The sequence below is a fragment of the Pogona vitticeps genome, chromosome 13, assembly GCF_051106095.1.
Source record: "Pogona vitticeps strain Pit_001003342236 chromosome 13, PviZW2.1, whole genome shotgun sequence".
Taxonomy (NCBI): domain Eukaryota; kingdom Metazoa; phylum Chordata; class Lepidosauria; order Squamata; family Agamidae; genus Pogona; species Pogona vitticeps.
The window spans coordinates 10,574,143-10,590,947 of NC_135795.1; the positions used below are offsets into that span (position 1 = coordinate 10,574,143).

A 16,805-nucleotide genomic window follows, 5' to 3' on the forward strand; every position below is an offset into this window, starting at 1 on the left:
TCACTGGAAGGACAGCTCCTGAAGCTGAGGCTCCAATACTATGGCCATCTCATGAGAAGAGAGGACTCCCTGGAAAAGACCCTGATGTTGGGAAAGTGTGAAGGCAAGAGGAGAAGGGGACGACAGAGGATGAAACGGTTGGACAGTGTCACTGAAGCGACCAACATGAATGTGACCCAACTCCGGGAGGCAGTGGAAGACAGGAGGGCCTGGCGTGCTCTGGTCCATGGGGTCACAAAGAGTCGGACACGACTAAACGACTAAACAACAACAAACACACTCAGCCTAAGGAAGAGTTTTGGAGGATTCGAAGCTTTCTTTCTTGAATGCTATTTCAGCAGGGCGGTCAATCTATTTCCCGAGTCTGCTTTTTTCATTATGCGGTTCATTCCGCCAGCTCATGTGGTCACATCCACCAGGCAGGCCTTGGGGAAGGAACAGGGGCCTCACCTCTTTATGTGGCTCCATGATCACGGTGACGCTTTTCCCCGTGACTTGGGCGAGGACTTGCAAAGAGTGCATCGCCTGCTTCCGCACGGTGGAATTTGGAGAGGTCACTTCCCGCACCAAGTCATGGGTCACGTGGTGGAAAGATTTCTCCTGAGCGGTGAGGATGTCTTCCGTCTTCTCCTCATCCTTCAGAGGAGTCGCGCACCGGATCAAGAGCTGCTCGAGGGTGGTTTTGGCCATCGCCACTGCTCCGTTCGAGACCTACGCCAAGGGCAGTTCAATTAGGGACCAGTAACGCAAGGGACTCTCAGTCAACCAGGCTGTCAACCACATCGCAAAGAAAAGGCAGGCTCAAGAACAGATTAAAAGGCTTTGCAGTTCAGCGACAGACCGAATACTGCGCCGATCAATTGCAGTAGCTAAGAATGACTCTGCTATTGATCATTCCCAAGGCACAAGGGCTTCAAAAGCCTCAGCTGTTAAGCCCAAAGTGCTGGAAGCAGAGTTTATTACAAAATTTCATTCAATAAACTTCAGTTCCCATGGAAAATCTTGTTCATCCATCCCCAGAGTGTTCTTCTCGCGCATGTTCCATCACTCTGAAACGCTGCTAAGTAGCCCCCTAAAGTCCCTGGTATTCTACGCAACCTAGTGTTTAGACACACATTTTATCAAAGAGAAAAAAAGCTAGCGCAACACATAATGATTCTGTTCCAAACTTGACTTATGGACCATCCTTGTATCTCTCTGGAAAACAAATCCTTTCTATCCTTGCCTTCAATTATGATGAAGGGATTTGGTGACACAAATATCAGGGTTCCCGTTTCGCCAAAAGGTTGTCAACCACCGTTTAAGGACGTTAAGGGTAGATTTGAATGGGGAGGTCCAGCTCCAAAGCAACTGACCGTACGCCCTAAATCTGTTGGGAACATACCTCTCCGGTGAGGTCCATCATGACAAACAGCAAGGCCTTGAGGAAAGTCTGCTGGTTCTGAAGCACCCAAATGAGAGGCAGCCGCTCCATGAGAAACTTAATCGACACCACGCCGCCCAGCTTGGCGTACCAGGCTTGCTCGTAGCAGCAGGCGCAGAGACGTTCCACGATGTAGGAGAACAACGGGAGCTGGCAAGCCTAGAGTGGAGGAAGAGACCGGCACACATGTGGATCAGCTAGCCAAGGGTACAAGAAGCGGGCACTAGCTGCACGCTTTGGCACATAACCAATCACGTACAGAGTGGGAAACTAGGGGAACCATCAGGTTCACCAGAGAGAGAGAGAGAGAGAGAGAGGCCACTGGAAGAAGAAAATGGCCACACAATGGACAGCCCTTGCCAACCGATTTCTCCAACAAGATGCACTGGGAATGTTAGCTGTACCTAGGTGTGATTCAGGGGACACGTAACCGTGGTCCCTGCATTAGGGAAAAAGCAAGTTACAAATACAAATCAATCAGTGGGCCCCAATCTCGGGTCGCCCGGGTGTTCTCGGACTGCGGCTCCCAAAAAGCCTGGCCGGCACAGCTGGTGGCTAAGGCTTCTGGGAATTGCGCTCCAAGAACGCCCGGGTGACCCAAGGTTGGGGACCACTGAAATAAACCAATCAACGGGACACAAACCTACTTGAGTCAATGGGAGGAATACACTAGGGCAATGCATATACAGTGGTGCCTCGCTTAACGAGCGCACCGTTTAACGAAGAATCCGCATAGCGACCCGTTTTTTGGGGTTGCTAATGTGATTGCATTGCGATATTTAGATAGGCTAAACATCGCATTGCGATAATTTCTGCACCCGGCAACCATTTTGGGAACAGCTGATTGGCGGTTCCAAAATGGCCGCCGGGTGAAGAAAAGGGCCGCCCGCACCATTTTCGCGCCCTGCCCTCGCTTACCGAGGGTGCGAAAATGGCAGCGCTATGGAGAAACTTCGCAGAACGGTGAGTTTAAGAGCCATTCTATGGCATTTTCCGTTCCGTATAGCGATGTTTCCCCATAGCGACGGTTAATCCGGAACGGATTAACCTCGCTATGCGGGGCACCACTGAATCTTGAAATGCATGCGCCTTTCAGAAAATACATTACAAGGAAGGGTTTTAAAAAAGGGGGGGAAGACATGCATGGACCAGGTGAGAACGAGGAAGTCCAAGAATGCAGCTCAAGCTGATGTGCATAGGTCCAGCTTCCTCACCCTTTCCTTTGATCCCAGGATGATGCTGGCAACGTCGTTCATCACTGCTAGCGCCACCTCCCCTATTTTGCAAAGCTCCTTCTCCTCGTAGGCCATGCAGATGGCGATGGCATCAATCAGCACCAAGGGATCCATGCCTTTCGATCCGTTTTCTTCACTATGAAACATGGCGGTGCTAGGCTGGCTCCCAACCTGGTAACATTGAAGCAAGAAAGGGCCTGGAAGAGAGAGAGAGAGAGAAAAACAAAGGGGGGAAAGATAAGCAAACGTAAGATTCTTCAACTAGACAAGATTACACAAGCAAGCCTACTTGTACAGGAAGAAGAATTCACCCACTGACATTTCGGTGCACACTGCTCTTGAACATGGAGGTTCAACGTAGCCATTTATTTTACATTTCCTTATTAGCTTTCTACCCTGCACCATCGCTATCACTGCTAATTCTAAAGCTGCCTAGGTCAATCAGCTGTTACCAAATTAAGGGAAGGGGAAATTCCATAATCCTGCATGGTGCGAAGAAGCACTTTATTCTGCCTGCTGCCTTAAACTTTCTGCCAGACCGTTCCATTAAGCAACGTCACGCCTTTACTGCCTCCCGAGTTCTGGTGGTGTGGTCAGGAAGCATCCTCTTCCTTCATATGCAAAAACTTAACGGGGTTCTATCAAAGGGGCAGAAAATGTCCTGTCCTGAAGCCACATGGTGCACTTAGTATTATTAAAAAAAAAAAACTCTTGGATCGTTATCACTCCAAGCCTCCATAGAACCAACTTCCCTAGCAAACCCTGAAGGGACAAGGAGAAGACACAGGGAGCAGGAAAACATTGGAAGGTGTCAGACCCTTTGCCCATTTAGCTCAACTTTGACAGCAGCAGAAGAGTTTCGGGGAGAACTCACTCCTCGCTCTGCAAGGAAATTGCTGGTGTTCCCCAGTAGTCTCTCATCCAACCGGATCTGACCCTGCTTAGCTTCCAAAACCAGACAAGCTCAATGGGGTTTAACAAGGGAGGGCAGAAAACGAAAGAAGAAGAAAAAGAGAGGAAAGGGTCGGAGCCTGGTGGCCTTGGTTTTGCGAGGGATTGTGAATCCGCTCCAGCTTTTAGTCCTCCCTTCAAAGGCGCCGAACATGTTTTGAGGAGGGGACTCATAACTTTGGATAGTTGCTATAAAGTTTCTACTAAACCCCAGGAAGGATTCGTCACTCTTGCTAGATCGGGAGGCAGCAGCTTTCACGAGTTGTGGCCTGGACTCTTTTCTCTCTGCCTCTACCTCCTTTTGGCTTCCGCTCTAAAGCAACCGATACAGTGCTCTTGAAGATGGAGGCTCAATACAACCATTTCTTTTATAGTTCCTTATTCGCTTCCTGCCCTGCTCCATAGCCATCCCTGCCGTGACACCTTCCTCCTTGAACATGGGTGGTTTGACTAAACTAAAAAAAAAAAACACTGGCCATCCCATCTCACTGCATCCTTCCGGCTTCGCCAACATCCCCGCCTCCCATTACAGCCAGGTAACTTGTATTTAGCAGTCTGATTTTTTTTCTCTCTCTCTCTCCTAAATATGTGCAAGCAGATGGAGCGTGTCTCATTCCAAACGGCGAAGCTATCATTTACTCACCACACTGCTGGGCTACGGCCACCATCGTATAATGACGAATTAAGCTGGCCACAAAGGGAAGCGCGCTGGGGCGTAAATCTTTGATCACGGCCGACATGAAGGCCCCCGTCAAGGCCTGCTCAAAGGTTTTGCGGGCGGGCGTGTCCTGGGCTTTGTACCGGTGGGAGATGATGACGCTGGGAATAGACTTCTCCGTGAAGCTGCAAAGACCAAGGTGAAGCCTGGAGATGCAATCAATTATGGCACTGACGGATCTCAAGACAGTAAACGCCATGTTCTAAACCAAGCCGGGACAATCTTGTCTGTGCATCCAGTGTTGGAGCTAAAAGCACTTGACTGTACAGTGGTGCCCCGCATAACGAGCGCTTCGTTTAACGATGAATCCGCATAGCGATGTGCTTTTTGCGATCATTTTTGCGATCGCATTGCGATGTTTAAAATGGTAAAACATCACTTTGCGATGATCGGTAAGTGTTTCGCTGACCGAACAGCTGATCGGTGGTTCCAAAATGGCCACCGGGTAAATAAAATGGCTGCCCGCAGTGTTTTCGCGCCCTTTCCTCGCTTACTGGGCAGCGAAAATGGCGATCGCATGGAGGATTTTCACAGAACGGTGAGTTTTTTGCCCATAGGAATGCATTAAATGTGTTTTAATGCATTCCTATGGGCTTTTTTGTTCCGCATAGCGACGAATCCGTATAGCGATGATTTTTTTGGAACGGATTATCGTCGCTATGCGGGGCACCACTGTAATTCTGCAGATCTGGGCCAAATTATAAACAATCTTGATGGCTTGTTGGGAAGAAAGGGCGGCAGGCAAAAAAACCTGACACCTCCCCTCCCACATCATAAACCACACTGTGGTTTGTTAATATGTGTATCGTTGCAGGGCATAAACCCACTTCTGCAAACAAGCCATGGTTTGCCAACCCATCAAAACCCATGTTTTATTCTGGCTTGTTCCAAACATGGCCTGTTCTGGGTTTCCTTCCTCAGCTGCCCACTCTTCAAGATATCGGTTGACAAAAGAGGGTAAGAGGAACCCGCATTAGATATGGAGGCACACCATCAGTTGTTTGATCAAACTTGTTGTGCAAACTGAGGTTTAAGGAACAAACCATGATTAACACAAGTTTATAGAAACAGAAGGTGCAAATGAACTTACTGCTAACTGGAAGGTACGGACAGTAACCCATACACTTTCCAAATCCCTCACCTCCTTATTTTCATTTCTTTCCTTCCTAAATTACAAGTAATCGGCCATCCTCAAGAACAAGGCATAATCTACCAAACAGAGGGGTTTTAATGTTTCCTTTCTGCAAAAGAGTCCTCTTACTTGGGATGCGCAAGAAGCTGATACAAAGCATGCTTGTTATCATCCAGGTTCATCATGGCCACCAAGAAGCATTTGATCACCTCCCAGGCCTGCCTCCGATAGTACGGCTCTGTGTTGGCACTCTTCAAGCAGTCCAGAGCCGTTTCGATAGCCTTGAGAGAGAACAGAGGGAGAAAAAGGAAAACATTTTCTTCAGCAGGCACAGACAAAGAGCAGAGCTTCGCGCCGTGCAGAACTCAGGGGAGTCCATGTTATGCACAAGATAGGAGGGCCAATGACTCTCAAAGGGGGTTAGACGCAGGACACGTTGAGTTGGCTTGGCTGGAGTTTAATGATGGCCGTCAGCCTAGTTAATGAAAAGCAGGTCAGGCCTGATTCTTGTAAATGCATTATTGAACAGTCACAAAAGCTTAAGCTTATTAAAAAATAAGTATCCTTCACATCCTCTAGGCAGGAAATAAATAATGCAAGCAGCCAGAGCAAGGAGATCAAAGGTCCATCTGTTCCTTTGGAAGGGAAGCCACGTGGACATCTGGGGCAGGTTCCAGAGCCACCCCATCACACAGCTGAGCACCTGATTAAACAGAACTAGAGAAGGGCACGGACCTCTGGATCATGCCAGTTCGTTTACCAGCTGAACTGGTGTTTGGCGATTTCCAGCCCCATGTCTCCTGGCTGGCACCCACTTGGAGATGGGGCCCCAGCATCACCTCCTCTGGATGGTGTCTCTGAAGGGGCACCTGCCAAAGTCGGGGCTGGGAAGTGCTGAACATCTGCTTGGCAGGTAAACGAATCAGCAATTTGTGCCCATCTCTAGACAAAATTCTTCCATGAAAAATAATTCCTTTCAAAAGATGCAATAGGATTAGAGGCAGTTGCTGGAGACAACGAACAGGAAAGGGACTGTGTATCTGGGCCCCATTTCTAAATTTCATCAAGACATCACACTACTGTGGATGAATAGAATACAGTGGTGCCTCGCTTTATGATTGCCCCGCATTACGACGAATCCGCTTAATGACAATCTTTTTGCGATCGCAAAACGATGGTCTGAATGGGGGAATTTCACTTCGCGATCATCGGTTCCCTGCTTCGGGAACCGATTCTTCACAAAACGATGTTTTTTGAGCAGTTTCAAACTCGCCAGGTGATTAAAATGGCTCCCTGCTGTGTTTAGTGATAAATTCCTCGCTATACAGGCAGCAAAAATGGTCGCCGTATGGAGGATCTTCGCTGGACGGTGAGTTTTTACCCCACTGGAACGCACTGAAAGGGTTTCAATGTGTTTCAATGGGGTTTTTATTTTCATTCTACCATGTTTTCGCTTAACAGCTATTTTCCTGGAACGGATTATCGTCGTTAAGCGAGACATCACTATACAGATGCAGATGAGCCTTTGGTCAAATCCAGCAGAGGCCTTCCTCCATGATCGATATCTTGTAGACAAAACTACAATGTCTTTCTCCCCCGAAACTTGAAAAATCAACGGAGTTAGCACACGCTTTCCCTTAAACCCAACTCTGTGTAGCCCAGGGGTCAACTTCCTGCCTCCCCCAGGGAAAATCCAACAGCCACAAAACCCAACCGACAGGACCACGACCAGCAATCTCCCCGCTTTAAATTGGTCTCTCCCACTCCACGACTCCCCAAGACATCTCCTAGATGAATGGGATGCCTAGATGCCCCCCAAACCCAGAGGCGAGGTCTAGGAGACTTTTTATTGCCCCAAAAGGTCCACGGCATGACCGCATCAGACGACCTCAACCATATAGCCTGGCAGGGCTCCAGTAACAGGATTTAGGTCACACTGTAAGGGTAGTCAAGTGCCACTTTTGAGTAGCTTATAAAAGAATTCAAACTTTCATACGCACATGTACGAAAACACTACACACCAGAGCGTAAGAACTCCATAAATAAAACTCCAGAATGAGACAGTCGGCCTTGAGGCCAACTTAATGACAATTTACAGGAATCTTTTTACGGCAATGATTCCACGAAGCGCCAGAGATCGCCGTGTTCCCAGATGAAGGTGGCCCAATAAAACTTATCATCCCGTCGTCTTTCTCACCGTCTCTCTCCCTCTCTCACACGGGCAAGCCTTCTTCATTCCCCCCCCCCTTTTTTTGGCTCTAAAAGCAAAAAGGCAACTGCCTCCCCTTCAAATAGGACATTGATCAAATGTAGTCCGGCTGCAAAATTCGCTTCAGAACCATGAAATAAGAAATTTCATTGCCTAACGGACTGCAAAAGGAAAATCCAATCATCCATGCTTAAACACTTGATATAAAATTATGTAGATAAAGTGACCTTTGGATCCTGTGGACTCCGCTCCGCCACCACCTCCTTCTCAATTTGGAAAGAAATATCCTTCCACTCTTGAATTCATCTGGCCTCCTGCATCTCTTACCCAACCTTTATTGTGTTTGCCAAAAGGGGGGGAATGAAATGCACACAATGAATTTCCCACAGGCCACTGGGGTGGAACATGTCTCACCAGGAGAGCGAACACAAAAGATGGATTTTCGGTGCCTGCCCTGTGTTCAGATTCTTGAGGTCTACAGATGCGTGACGTACACAGAGATGGCTTCTGAATCAAACTCAAGAAGCCGACAAACACTTTCATTCTGAGCAGGCACACTTGAAAACACTTTGTGTTATGCTTGCGTCATGCTCAGAGCTACGTAGGAATCAAGAAAGGGTAGACGGATTTGCCTTTGCCAACTTTCTGGCAAGAGCAAAAAAATAAAAATAAAATAAAATGCAGAAAACTTGCCAGGCCGCAACATATTACAGTGGTGCCCTGCACAACGAGCGATTTGTTTAACAATGAATCCGCATAGCGATGTTTTTTTGTGATTGCTTACCGTTTTGCTTACCGATTTCCACATAGCAATGTTTTAAAAACAGCTGATCGGTGGTTCCAAAATGGCCGCCAAAAAAATGGCCGCCCGCTGTGTTTTCGCGCCCTTTCCTCGCTTACTGGGCAGCGAAAATGGCGGCCATATGGAGGATTTTCACATAACTGTGAGTTTCCAGCCCATAGGGACGTACTGAAGGGGTTTCAATGCATTCCTATGGGCTTTTTCATTTCGGATAGCGACGATTCCGGAGAGCGACAATTTTTCCGGAACGGATTATTGTCGCTATGTGGGGCACCACTGTACTATGTCTTATTTATAAAGCATTACCAGGAAGGCAAAGAAGACATCGACTTAGATCAGTGCTAAGAGGTGGTCGCTTGATGGTGGACAAGGATTCAAGAAATCACAGTTGTGATGTGGACCCAATGCCAACCAGAAAGCACTGTCCATCATATAAATAAACAGGGCATGCTCCACTAGATTAATTTCCACGACAATGTAGGAAACGATCATGGTAGGACCCCCATATCCGCGGGATCGCGTTCCATGGTTTCACTTATCCATGGTCTGAAAATATTAAAAATACGAAAAAGAAAAAAAATCCAGAAAAACTATTTTCACATGTTTTACCAGAACTAGCAACTAGAGGAGAGACCACGCTAGGAATACTCGTTAGCAAAAAATATAGAGCACAGCCTCTGGTGCCCTCTAGTGACCAGTTTTGATTATGCATGTGAAAATAATTTTCTGGGTTTTTTTCCCCTTTTACCATGCTATCTATCTATCTATCTATCTATCTATCTATCTATCTATCTATCTATCTATCTATCTATCTATCTATCTATCTATCTATCTATCTATCTATCTATCTATCTATCTATCTATCTATCTATCTATCCATCCATCCATCCATCCATCCATCCATCCATCCATCCATCCATCCATCCATCCATCCATCCATCCATCCATCCATCCATCCATCCATCCAATATTTATTATTAAACATTACTAAATTTTAATTTATTAAATATGAAATATTAAAATATTTTTAAAAAATCATGAGAATGGCACTGGGAGTCATGGGATGGGGGTGGCATTTAACTCCCCAAAACAGCCACCCACAGGCTGAACCTTCCAACAGCAGCAGTCTTTAGGAATTAAAGACTCCTCAAATTGCCCCAAAAGTAATCAACAAAAGGGATCCCATGGGATCTTGGGGGGAGGAACTGGGGAAAAAATGTTATTTCTAAAAAACCACTGCAGCTGGTGACATCATCCTCCTGATATGGAGCAAGTTATGAAAAGGATCTGGGCCATTATATGTGGTGGTAAGCTCATTTAACTCAGCAGACTTCTTTTGCGAGAAAACATTCGTAGGATAACAACACCAGGGACCCCTTATATTCACGGCAATGGCGGTAGAAGTTTAGAAGGCAGAATAAGAGGAATTTGTTAGCAGGGAAGAGGTAGTCCTCCAGAGGCAGATGGGCTGCAATTCCCATCAGCGCTAGCCAACACAGCCAGCAGCGAAGGATGATGGGAGATGGAATCCATCGAAAGAGCCTAAGACACCCCTTCCATGACTTCCTGGATTTAGGGGTTCAGAAGGGCTGCAACAGAAAGCAGTTCCTTGAGCCTAAGATGCCTACGGTTGGCATGAACATCTGGAAATGTGTGGCTGAACAAACAGCCCACAGCAGGGAGAAAAAAAAAAGCAGACCTCACCTTCTCCATGGGGAGCTGGATGGAGGCTTTGCAGTCGGCGAACTCGGCGGTAATGCTGGGGCCTTGAATCTCGGTCACGACGTACTGCAGCTTTTGAGACTCCTTCAGCATCTTCCGGTTGCTGCCGCCAAACTTGCCCAGCACCCGGTAAGCCACGTGGGAAATGGTCTCGGCAGGATTGCGCAGCGTCCGCCACAAGGCCTTTGGAGGAAGTTTGGAAAACATTCAAGAGTGGGGTTCAGAGACCGTTTGGCTCGCTAAGCGATTGCTTTGGGCGATTCATTTTGCCAATCACCTTCTCTGGGAGGGGGAAACCTTTTTGCACCGCAGGGGACGAACAGGAAGAAACTGCAAATTCCACTAGCATAGGATTAAAATATATGTATAGCCCGAGACCTTGGCCAATATCACATTTTCTGTTTAAAAGCAAATTTCATCCTAATTTATATATACTTCTCCTTTCAACAACATTGGGGGTTGGGGATTCTGGACACCTGTGTCCTTCAAGATCCACGTATAAGGCTTTTAACAATCACAATCGAGTCCCCAAATGCCTTTTAAAAGTTAAGACTGTTTTTAATGTTTATTTGTGTTTCATTATTCAATTGTATTTTATTTAGCACAGACTTTAACTCTTTTTTTTAAACTTATTATGTTTTTAATTCTATTCTTTTTAATACTGTGAGCTGCTTTAGGTCCCCTTCTCAAGAGAAAGGCAGCTTATAAATAAAATGAACAAATAAATAAATTAAATTAAATAGAACTTGTGTGCTCTCCCAAAACGTTACTATGAAGCATAAACAGTTGACTGACACACAGAGAGAACATATGAGTTTACTGTATCGGCCCAGAGGGCTGCTATAGCTGGGCCACCAGCAATAGGGGCCTCGGTAAGCCCACGAATCTCGCCTTTCTCAGGCCACGTCCTCAAGACAAAGAGTAGCACAGCTGAATATTTATTTCTTGAAATATATGCTTATGTACTGCTTCACTGTGGTGCTGGAGGAGACTCTTGAGAGTCTCCAGGACTGCAAGGAGAACAAACCTATCCATTCAGAAAGAAATCAACCCTGAATGCTCACTGGAAGGACAGATCCTGAAGCTGAGGCTCCAATACTTTGGTCATCTCATGAGAAGAGAAGACTCCTTGGAATAAACCTTGATGTTGGGAAGATGTGAAGGCAGGAGGAGAAGGGGACGGCAGAGGACGAGGTGGATGGATAGTGTCATTGAAGCTGCCAACATGAATTTGACCAAACTCCGGGAGGCAGTGGAAGACAGGAGGACCTGGCGTGCTCTGGTCCATGGGGTCACGAAGAGTCAGACACAACTAAACGACTAAACAAAATTGATTTATTGGGGGAAAAATCTGTGCAAAACCAAAACTGTGCTGCTCGAACCCTTGCAATTCAAGGGACAATTAGACACTCTTTCGGCTCTCTGACCTTAAAAAAAAAGGAGAGCAAGCTATACTCTTGATCAAATATGATTAAAAAGAAGATCCTTTCCTTTCCACTGCCTCAGCCCAAAGGCAAAGGTTTGCACATTAATGTTTTTGTCGGATGATTCTCCGGGAGAGCCCTCTGCTTTGCGGATACGCCAAGGCCTGTTTTGTCAAGAGTGGCTTTCAGGCCGCAGCCCCACCCAAGGAGAAGATGACTCGCACGGACGCCCAGCTGCTCAGGTAGCCGAGGGAAGACTGACCTCTAGCGTCTCTGGGTGGCAACTGCCTCGTCTTACCTGCATCAGTTCCGCCCGCACTGGCTGAATGTGGTCGTACAGGAAGTCCGGCTGCAGGTTGTCCACGCACAACTCCAAGGTGCGCAGGCCCTGGCTGACCAGCGTCTGCGAGCCATTTAAGGCCGACACCAAAGGATCCATCAGCATGGGCAGGTAAGGAAGGAGGGAACTGAGGCGCACCGGCACGGTGAGACAAAGCTCGACAAATAAATCCTTCATGTGTTGCTTGTGCAGGCCGCTCTGCAGCATGTTGAGACCTGGAAGGGAGGAGCCGGCGTCGATAAAAACCCTCGCGCCGCCGTCAGCTATCATACCCTTGAACATTTTTACAGACCACCCCCCAACAATAAGAGGCCCACGCGTCAACATACAAATATAAAAGCGAGAAACGGTCCATAGCACCAAAACCAGAAAATCTCTCTTTTTAAATTCCTGTTGTGCATCTTGCTGCTGGAACAGCTCATAGAGGCATCGGGCTCGTAACACAGATGTTGGCAGCCTGAATCCCCACCTTGTGAACAGAGCCAGCCCGGGTGGCCTTGGGCAAGCTGCACCGTCCCAAGGCACCCCAGGAAGAAAGGAAGAGGTAATCCACTGCTCAGTACTTCTGTATCATGAAAACCCCAGAAAGGGTTGATGTAAATTTGGACTCAAGCTGACAGCAGCCAGCTACTGTGGTCAACTCTGAGAATGGCTGATGCCAGCTGATTTGAACAACTAGGCAGGATCAGGTCTAGTTAGCGCTCTGAAGGAAAAACTACTGGAGTCCATAGTAAAACACATGTTCAGTATGCAGAAGAACAGCAGCCAAATCCCCAGCATTTCCAGGCAGGGCTCCAAAAGAAACCTACCTGGAACTCAGGAAAGCTAACGCCACCACTCAAGAGGCAACATAGTGAGGCTGGATGCATCAAAGGATCTAATACATCGTAACATTAAAAGACTTGTTCTGAGACATTCATTGACATAGAAGGAAGTGCACCCATCTCTTATCGTTCTTGTTGGCTGGCTAGCTCAATGAATTAGGTATCTGGCTGCAGAGCCAAAGGTCGGGAGATCAATTCCCCGTTGTGTCTCCTGGGAGAAAAGTCAGCCTAGGTAGCTTTGGGTAAGCTGCACAGTCCCAAGGCAACCCAGGTAGAAGGGAACGGGAAACCATTTTCAAGCAGTCTCCACCTGGAACCCCCAGAAAAGGGCTGCACTCCGTTCTTATTACTGTACTACTCTTTTATCATTCTCCTTACCTTGCAGTAAGTTGGGTAACAAAGGCAGAAATTCCTGATACAGGAGATCGTGGCTGCCCCCGCCAATGGATCGGAAGAGAGCCCGCAGCAGCAAGAAATAGTTGTAGGGCTCCTTAGCCGTCTGGGCGAGCTCCATGGAGCTGTTCACTATCTTGTGTAGGTGCGGCTGTTAAAAACAGAAAAGAAAGGAAGAAAGAAAAAGAATACATTTAACATAAAGGAGGGAGGGAGGAAAGAGAGGTTTTAAAAAGACTCCTTTTAGTTACTTAAACCAGCCAGTTCCCAATGACAAGGTTCTTCTGAGGTCATAGTGGCAGCTTGATGAGACTTGGGAAGTCCACCAGACCAACCCTAAGCCATCCTTGAATGGGGAGACCAGTAGACGGAGCCTCTCTTCTAGCATAGCAGTTCTGGAACGCCGCTCTCCCAAGATGCTTTGCAAAGGCACCGCCAGCTGCAGCCTAGAAAACTACCCAGCAGGATGACATGACAGGACGACATCATTTCAAACTCTCATAACAGAAGGCAAGTCGTATGCATTCATTTGCGTTGGTAGCCCTACCTTGGCACTCCCAAGGAATGTGTGGTAGAGAAAGACACCCAAGGCAGATGGCCAGCGTCTAAGTTAACATTCTCACGCTTTTCCCCCCTGCTGAACATCTAAACGGAAGCAGCACTCTAGCAAACACAAATGGCGGTCCATTCATAACTCAATACCAACCCGACGTACAATGTCCCCAACTCAATGTGTCGTCAAGCCAATTCAGGGCTTCAGAATATATCTGGGTTCTGATTCTGGATAGGTCCGCAAACCTGGTTCTCCTCACTCTGGGCACTAAACCTGGGTTTCCTTCGTTCAAACTGCTCTGGACCTTTTAATGTATCTGAATCCAAGGCATAGCGCTATTTAATAAATCTACAATGTAGGGAGGGGAAAGGAATTTTTTTAAGATTACATTTATGCATCACTGCCACCTGCAAAAAAAAACAACCTGAAAGCAACATTAAAAAAAAATTTAATATTCCTTACTTCCCTCTGACATTTATAAACCACCCACCACCACACAATGAGTGCACAGCAAAATTCTGGGCAGTGTACATATCAAGTCTTATAAAGCAAACTAACAGCTTACAGTTGCAAACACTCAGGGTGGATTTGATGGAAATCAAATTGATTTAAATCAAAACATTGGACTTTTTTCTACAATTTAATTTTTTAAATCTATTTTTTCAATTTAATTTGTGATTTAAATCAATTTGATTCAACGTGTGTGTTGAATCAAACTGATTTAAATATTTTGCTGATTTTTACCCACACTGCAAACGGTGCTCTCAGGTCTACTACTGCCCCTGTTTCACTTTATACTCTCTCAGAATACAGAATACATCAAATCCAAAGTATGCTCCAAAAGAACGTCATTGTTATTAGTACAATGAAATTCAGATTAAAGTACTCTCACAAAGAAAAATAAAACGTAAAGCTTTCTGCAAACTATTTCAGGGATGGAGGGCAGACAGGCAGCCTCACCCCGGGTAAACCTCTAAAATAATTATGGGTTTTATTAACATCTAAAGGCCTTAGACCTTGCAGCACAATTGGTGCAAAAGAGCTTTCGGTGCTCAAATTAAATTGCCTACCGAAGGCCACACCATCAATTCCCGAGAATCAAATAATTTAACAGGCATGGCGTGGTGATGGGCGGTATATCACACCATTTAAATTGGATTTGCCGTTCGTAAAAGGAAAGTGACCTTGGTTCCAGCAGCTGAAGAAAGGGACACAACGCCCCACGGCAGGGGAGCGCCACCCGCATTTAGCTGGTCTTTACAACACAGGACGTACTTGGGGTGTAATTATTAACCTGTCAATAATCGGGACCATACGAAGAGACAAAGGAAAGCAGAACAGTGGGCTGCGGTTTTTTTAAAGGCAAGTTCTCAGAACTAACCAGGTAATAAAGAAGTCCAGTAAAGAGAAATATAGAGTCTTAATAGACACTCATTGGAATCGGAGCAAACTAGTCACGAAATAAAGGTGTAGTTCAAGTCTTCAGATGGATTTGTGGGGTTCCCCCCCCCCTTTTTCCACCTATTTCAAGAGCAAACCCTACAGTACATTGCAAAACTGGTTTACGTTATAATTTTTTTTTTTCAGATTTCCTAATCGGTAGAATAGCTTCAGCCCTATTGTGTGCCAAATTTCTTCCCGAGCATGATAAGAGGTGTGAAACCGAGATGTAGCCTCTTCTTTTCCTTTTAAAAGGAAGTACGATTGTCAGTGCTTTACTGCACGTCACCCTAATGGCTGGAATATAAACCAAGGCATAACCGAAGATTTGTGGTGTCGTCTGAACGTCTTCTGCCAAGTTCAACTGCCTCTCTGTGAGGGTGTTAACCCCCAGAGAAACCCGGAAAATGGTAACCAGAAACCAGATTCTCTCTGCAGTTGGAATGCTCTCCCGCAGGAAAACTGATAGTCACTCTCCCTTTACATATGTAAAAAGTTCCTAAAAACGGAACTATTCAGAAGCTTGCAGGGAGAATCTCCCCCAAATGCTGGGACATAGGAGGGGGGAGGAGAGGAATAATGTAGTACTGTTGCCTGTGCTGGAAATTTTTTCGCTGCCTGTCGTGGGTTATGATTTATGTCTGGGATAGTCTATGATCTGCACTATTGTATAACATAATTTTAATTATAGCACTTCTCAAATATGTGAAAGGTAGTCCTACAGAGGAGCGGCAGGATCTTTTCTCGGTCATCCCGGAGTGCAGGACACATCATAATGGGCTCAAACGACAGGAGACCAGATTTAGGCTGAATATCAGGAAAAATACTTCTTAACTGTTACAGCAGTATGACAGTGAAATTGACGACCTCGGGAGGTGGCGAGCGCTCCAGCGCTGGAGACATTCAAGAGAAAACTGAACAATCGTCTATCGGAGGTGCTTTGATTTGGATTCCTGCATTGAGCAGGGGGGTGGATTCAATCCCTTCCAACTCAGTTATTCTGATTCCAAAATTTGTGGTACACCACCCAGAGTAGCTAGATGGGTAATGCATTGAGTAAAAAAAGACGCACCAAACCCTACCCCCTACCCCATGCACAAACTAACCCACCATGGTTTAGATGTAACACACCATATTGAGGTTTGTTTGGCTTTCCAGACAGTGTTGCTCCTTAGAACCCATGAGAACCAACCGCTGTAACTTCCTCTTCCCTCCCTTTGCTTTTTTCCTCTTATGTTATGTCTCGTCTTTCCAACATGATTATTATGGAACCGGTTCAAGAGCCTGTTTGAATGGGAAGCCAGCCGAAAGCGCAACCAATCAACGGAATACAGCATTTTTCAAAAGGCATGCTGGATACACGACCAGAAAACCTTCCATTCTGGTTCCTTTTGCAGCCTTACCTTCAGCATCTGTTCGTTCTCTGCGGCAAAGAGGGAAACTGAGCCAAAGACTAACTTGAAGAGTTTGAGGTAGAGGTTGGACAGCTCGACGTTGGAGCCCATTTCGGGCAACCGATCCAGGAGATACTCCACCAAGATTGTAGCAAACAGGGCCGAGGTAGTTGGGTTGGCCAAGAAAGAATTGGCGACAATCTGTCAACAGACCAAGATAAAAACATCGTGTTTTTATTTTTGCA

At 46.4% G+C, this 16,805-nt stretch overlaps 1 protein-coding gene across 1 annotated transcript in view; it reads right to left on the bottom strand.

The window, feature by feature from the left end:
• TRRAP (transformation/transcription domain associated protein) overlaps nucleotides 1-16,805 on the bottom strand; it is a 190,027-nt gene that overhangs the window by 142,293 nt on the left and 30,929 nt on the right. Inside the window, 9 exon segments of the mRNA XM_072982772.2 lie at nucleotides 451-711; nucleotides 1,385-1,582; nucleotides 2,638-2,855; nucleotides 4,253-4,452; nucleotides 5,589-5,740; nucleotides 10,175-10,375; nucleotides 11,915-12,171; nucleotides 13,159-13,324; nucleotides 16,570-16,761. Of these exon segments, the coding sequence (XP_072838873.2) occupies nucleotides 451-711; nucleotides 1,385-1,582; nucleotides 2,638-2,855; nucleotides 4,253-4,452; nucleotides 5,589-5,740; nucleotides 10,175-10,375; nucleotides 11,915-12,171; nucleotides 13,159-13,324; nucleotides 16,570-16,761 (1,845 nt within the window).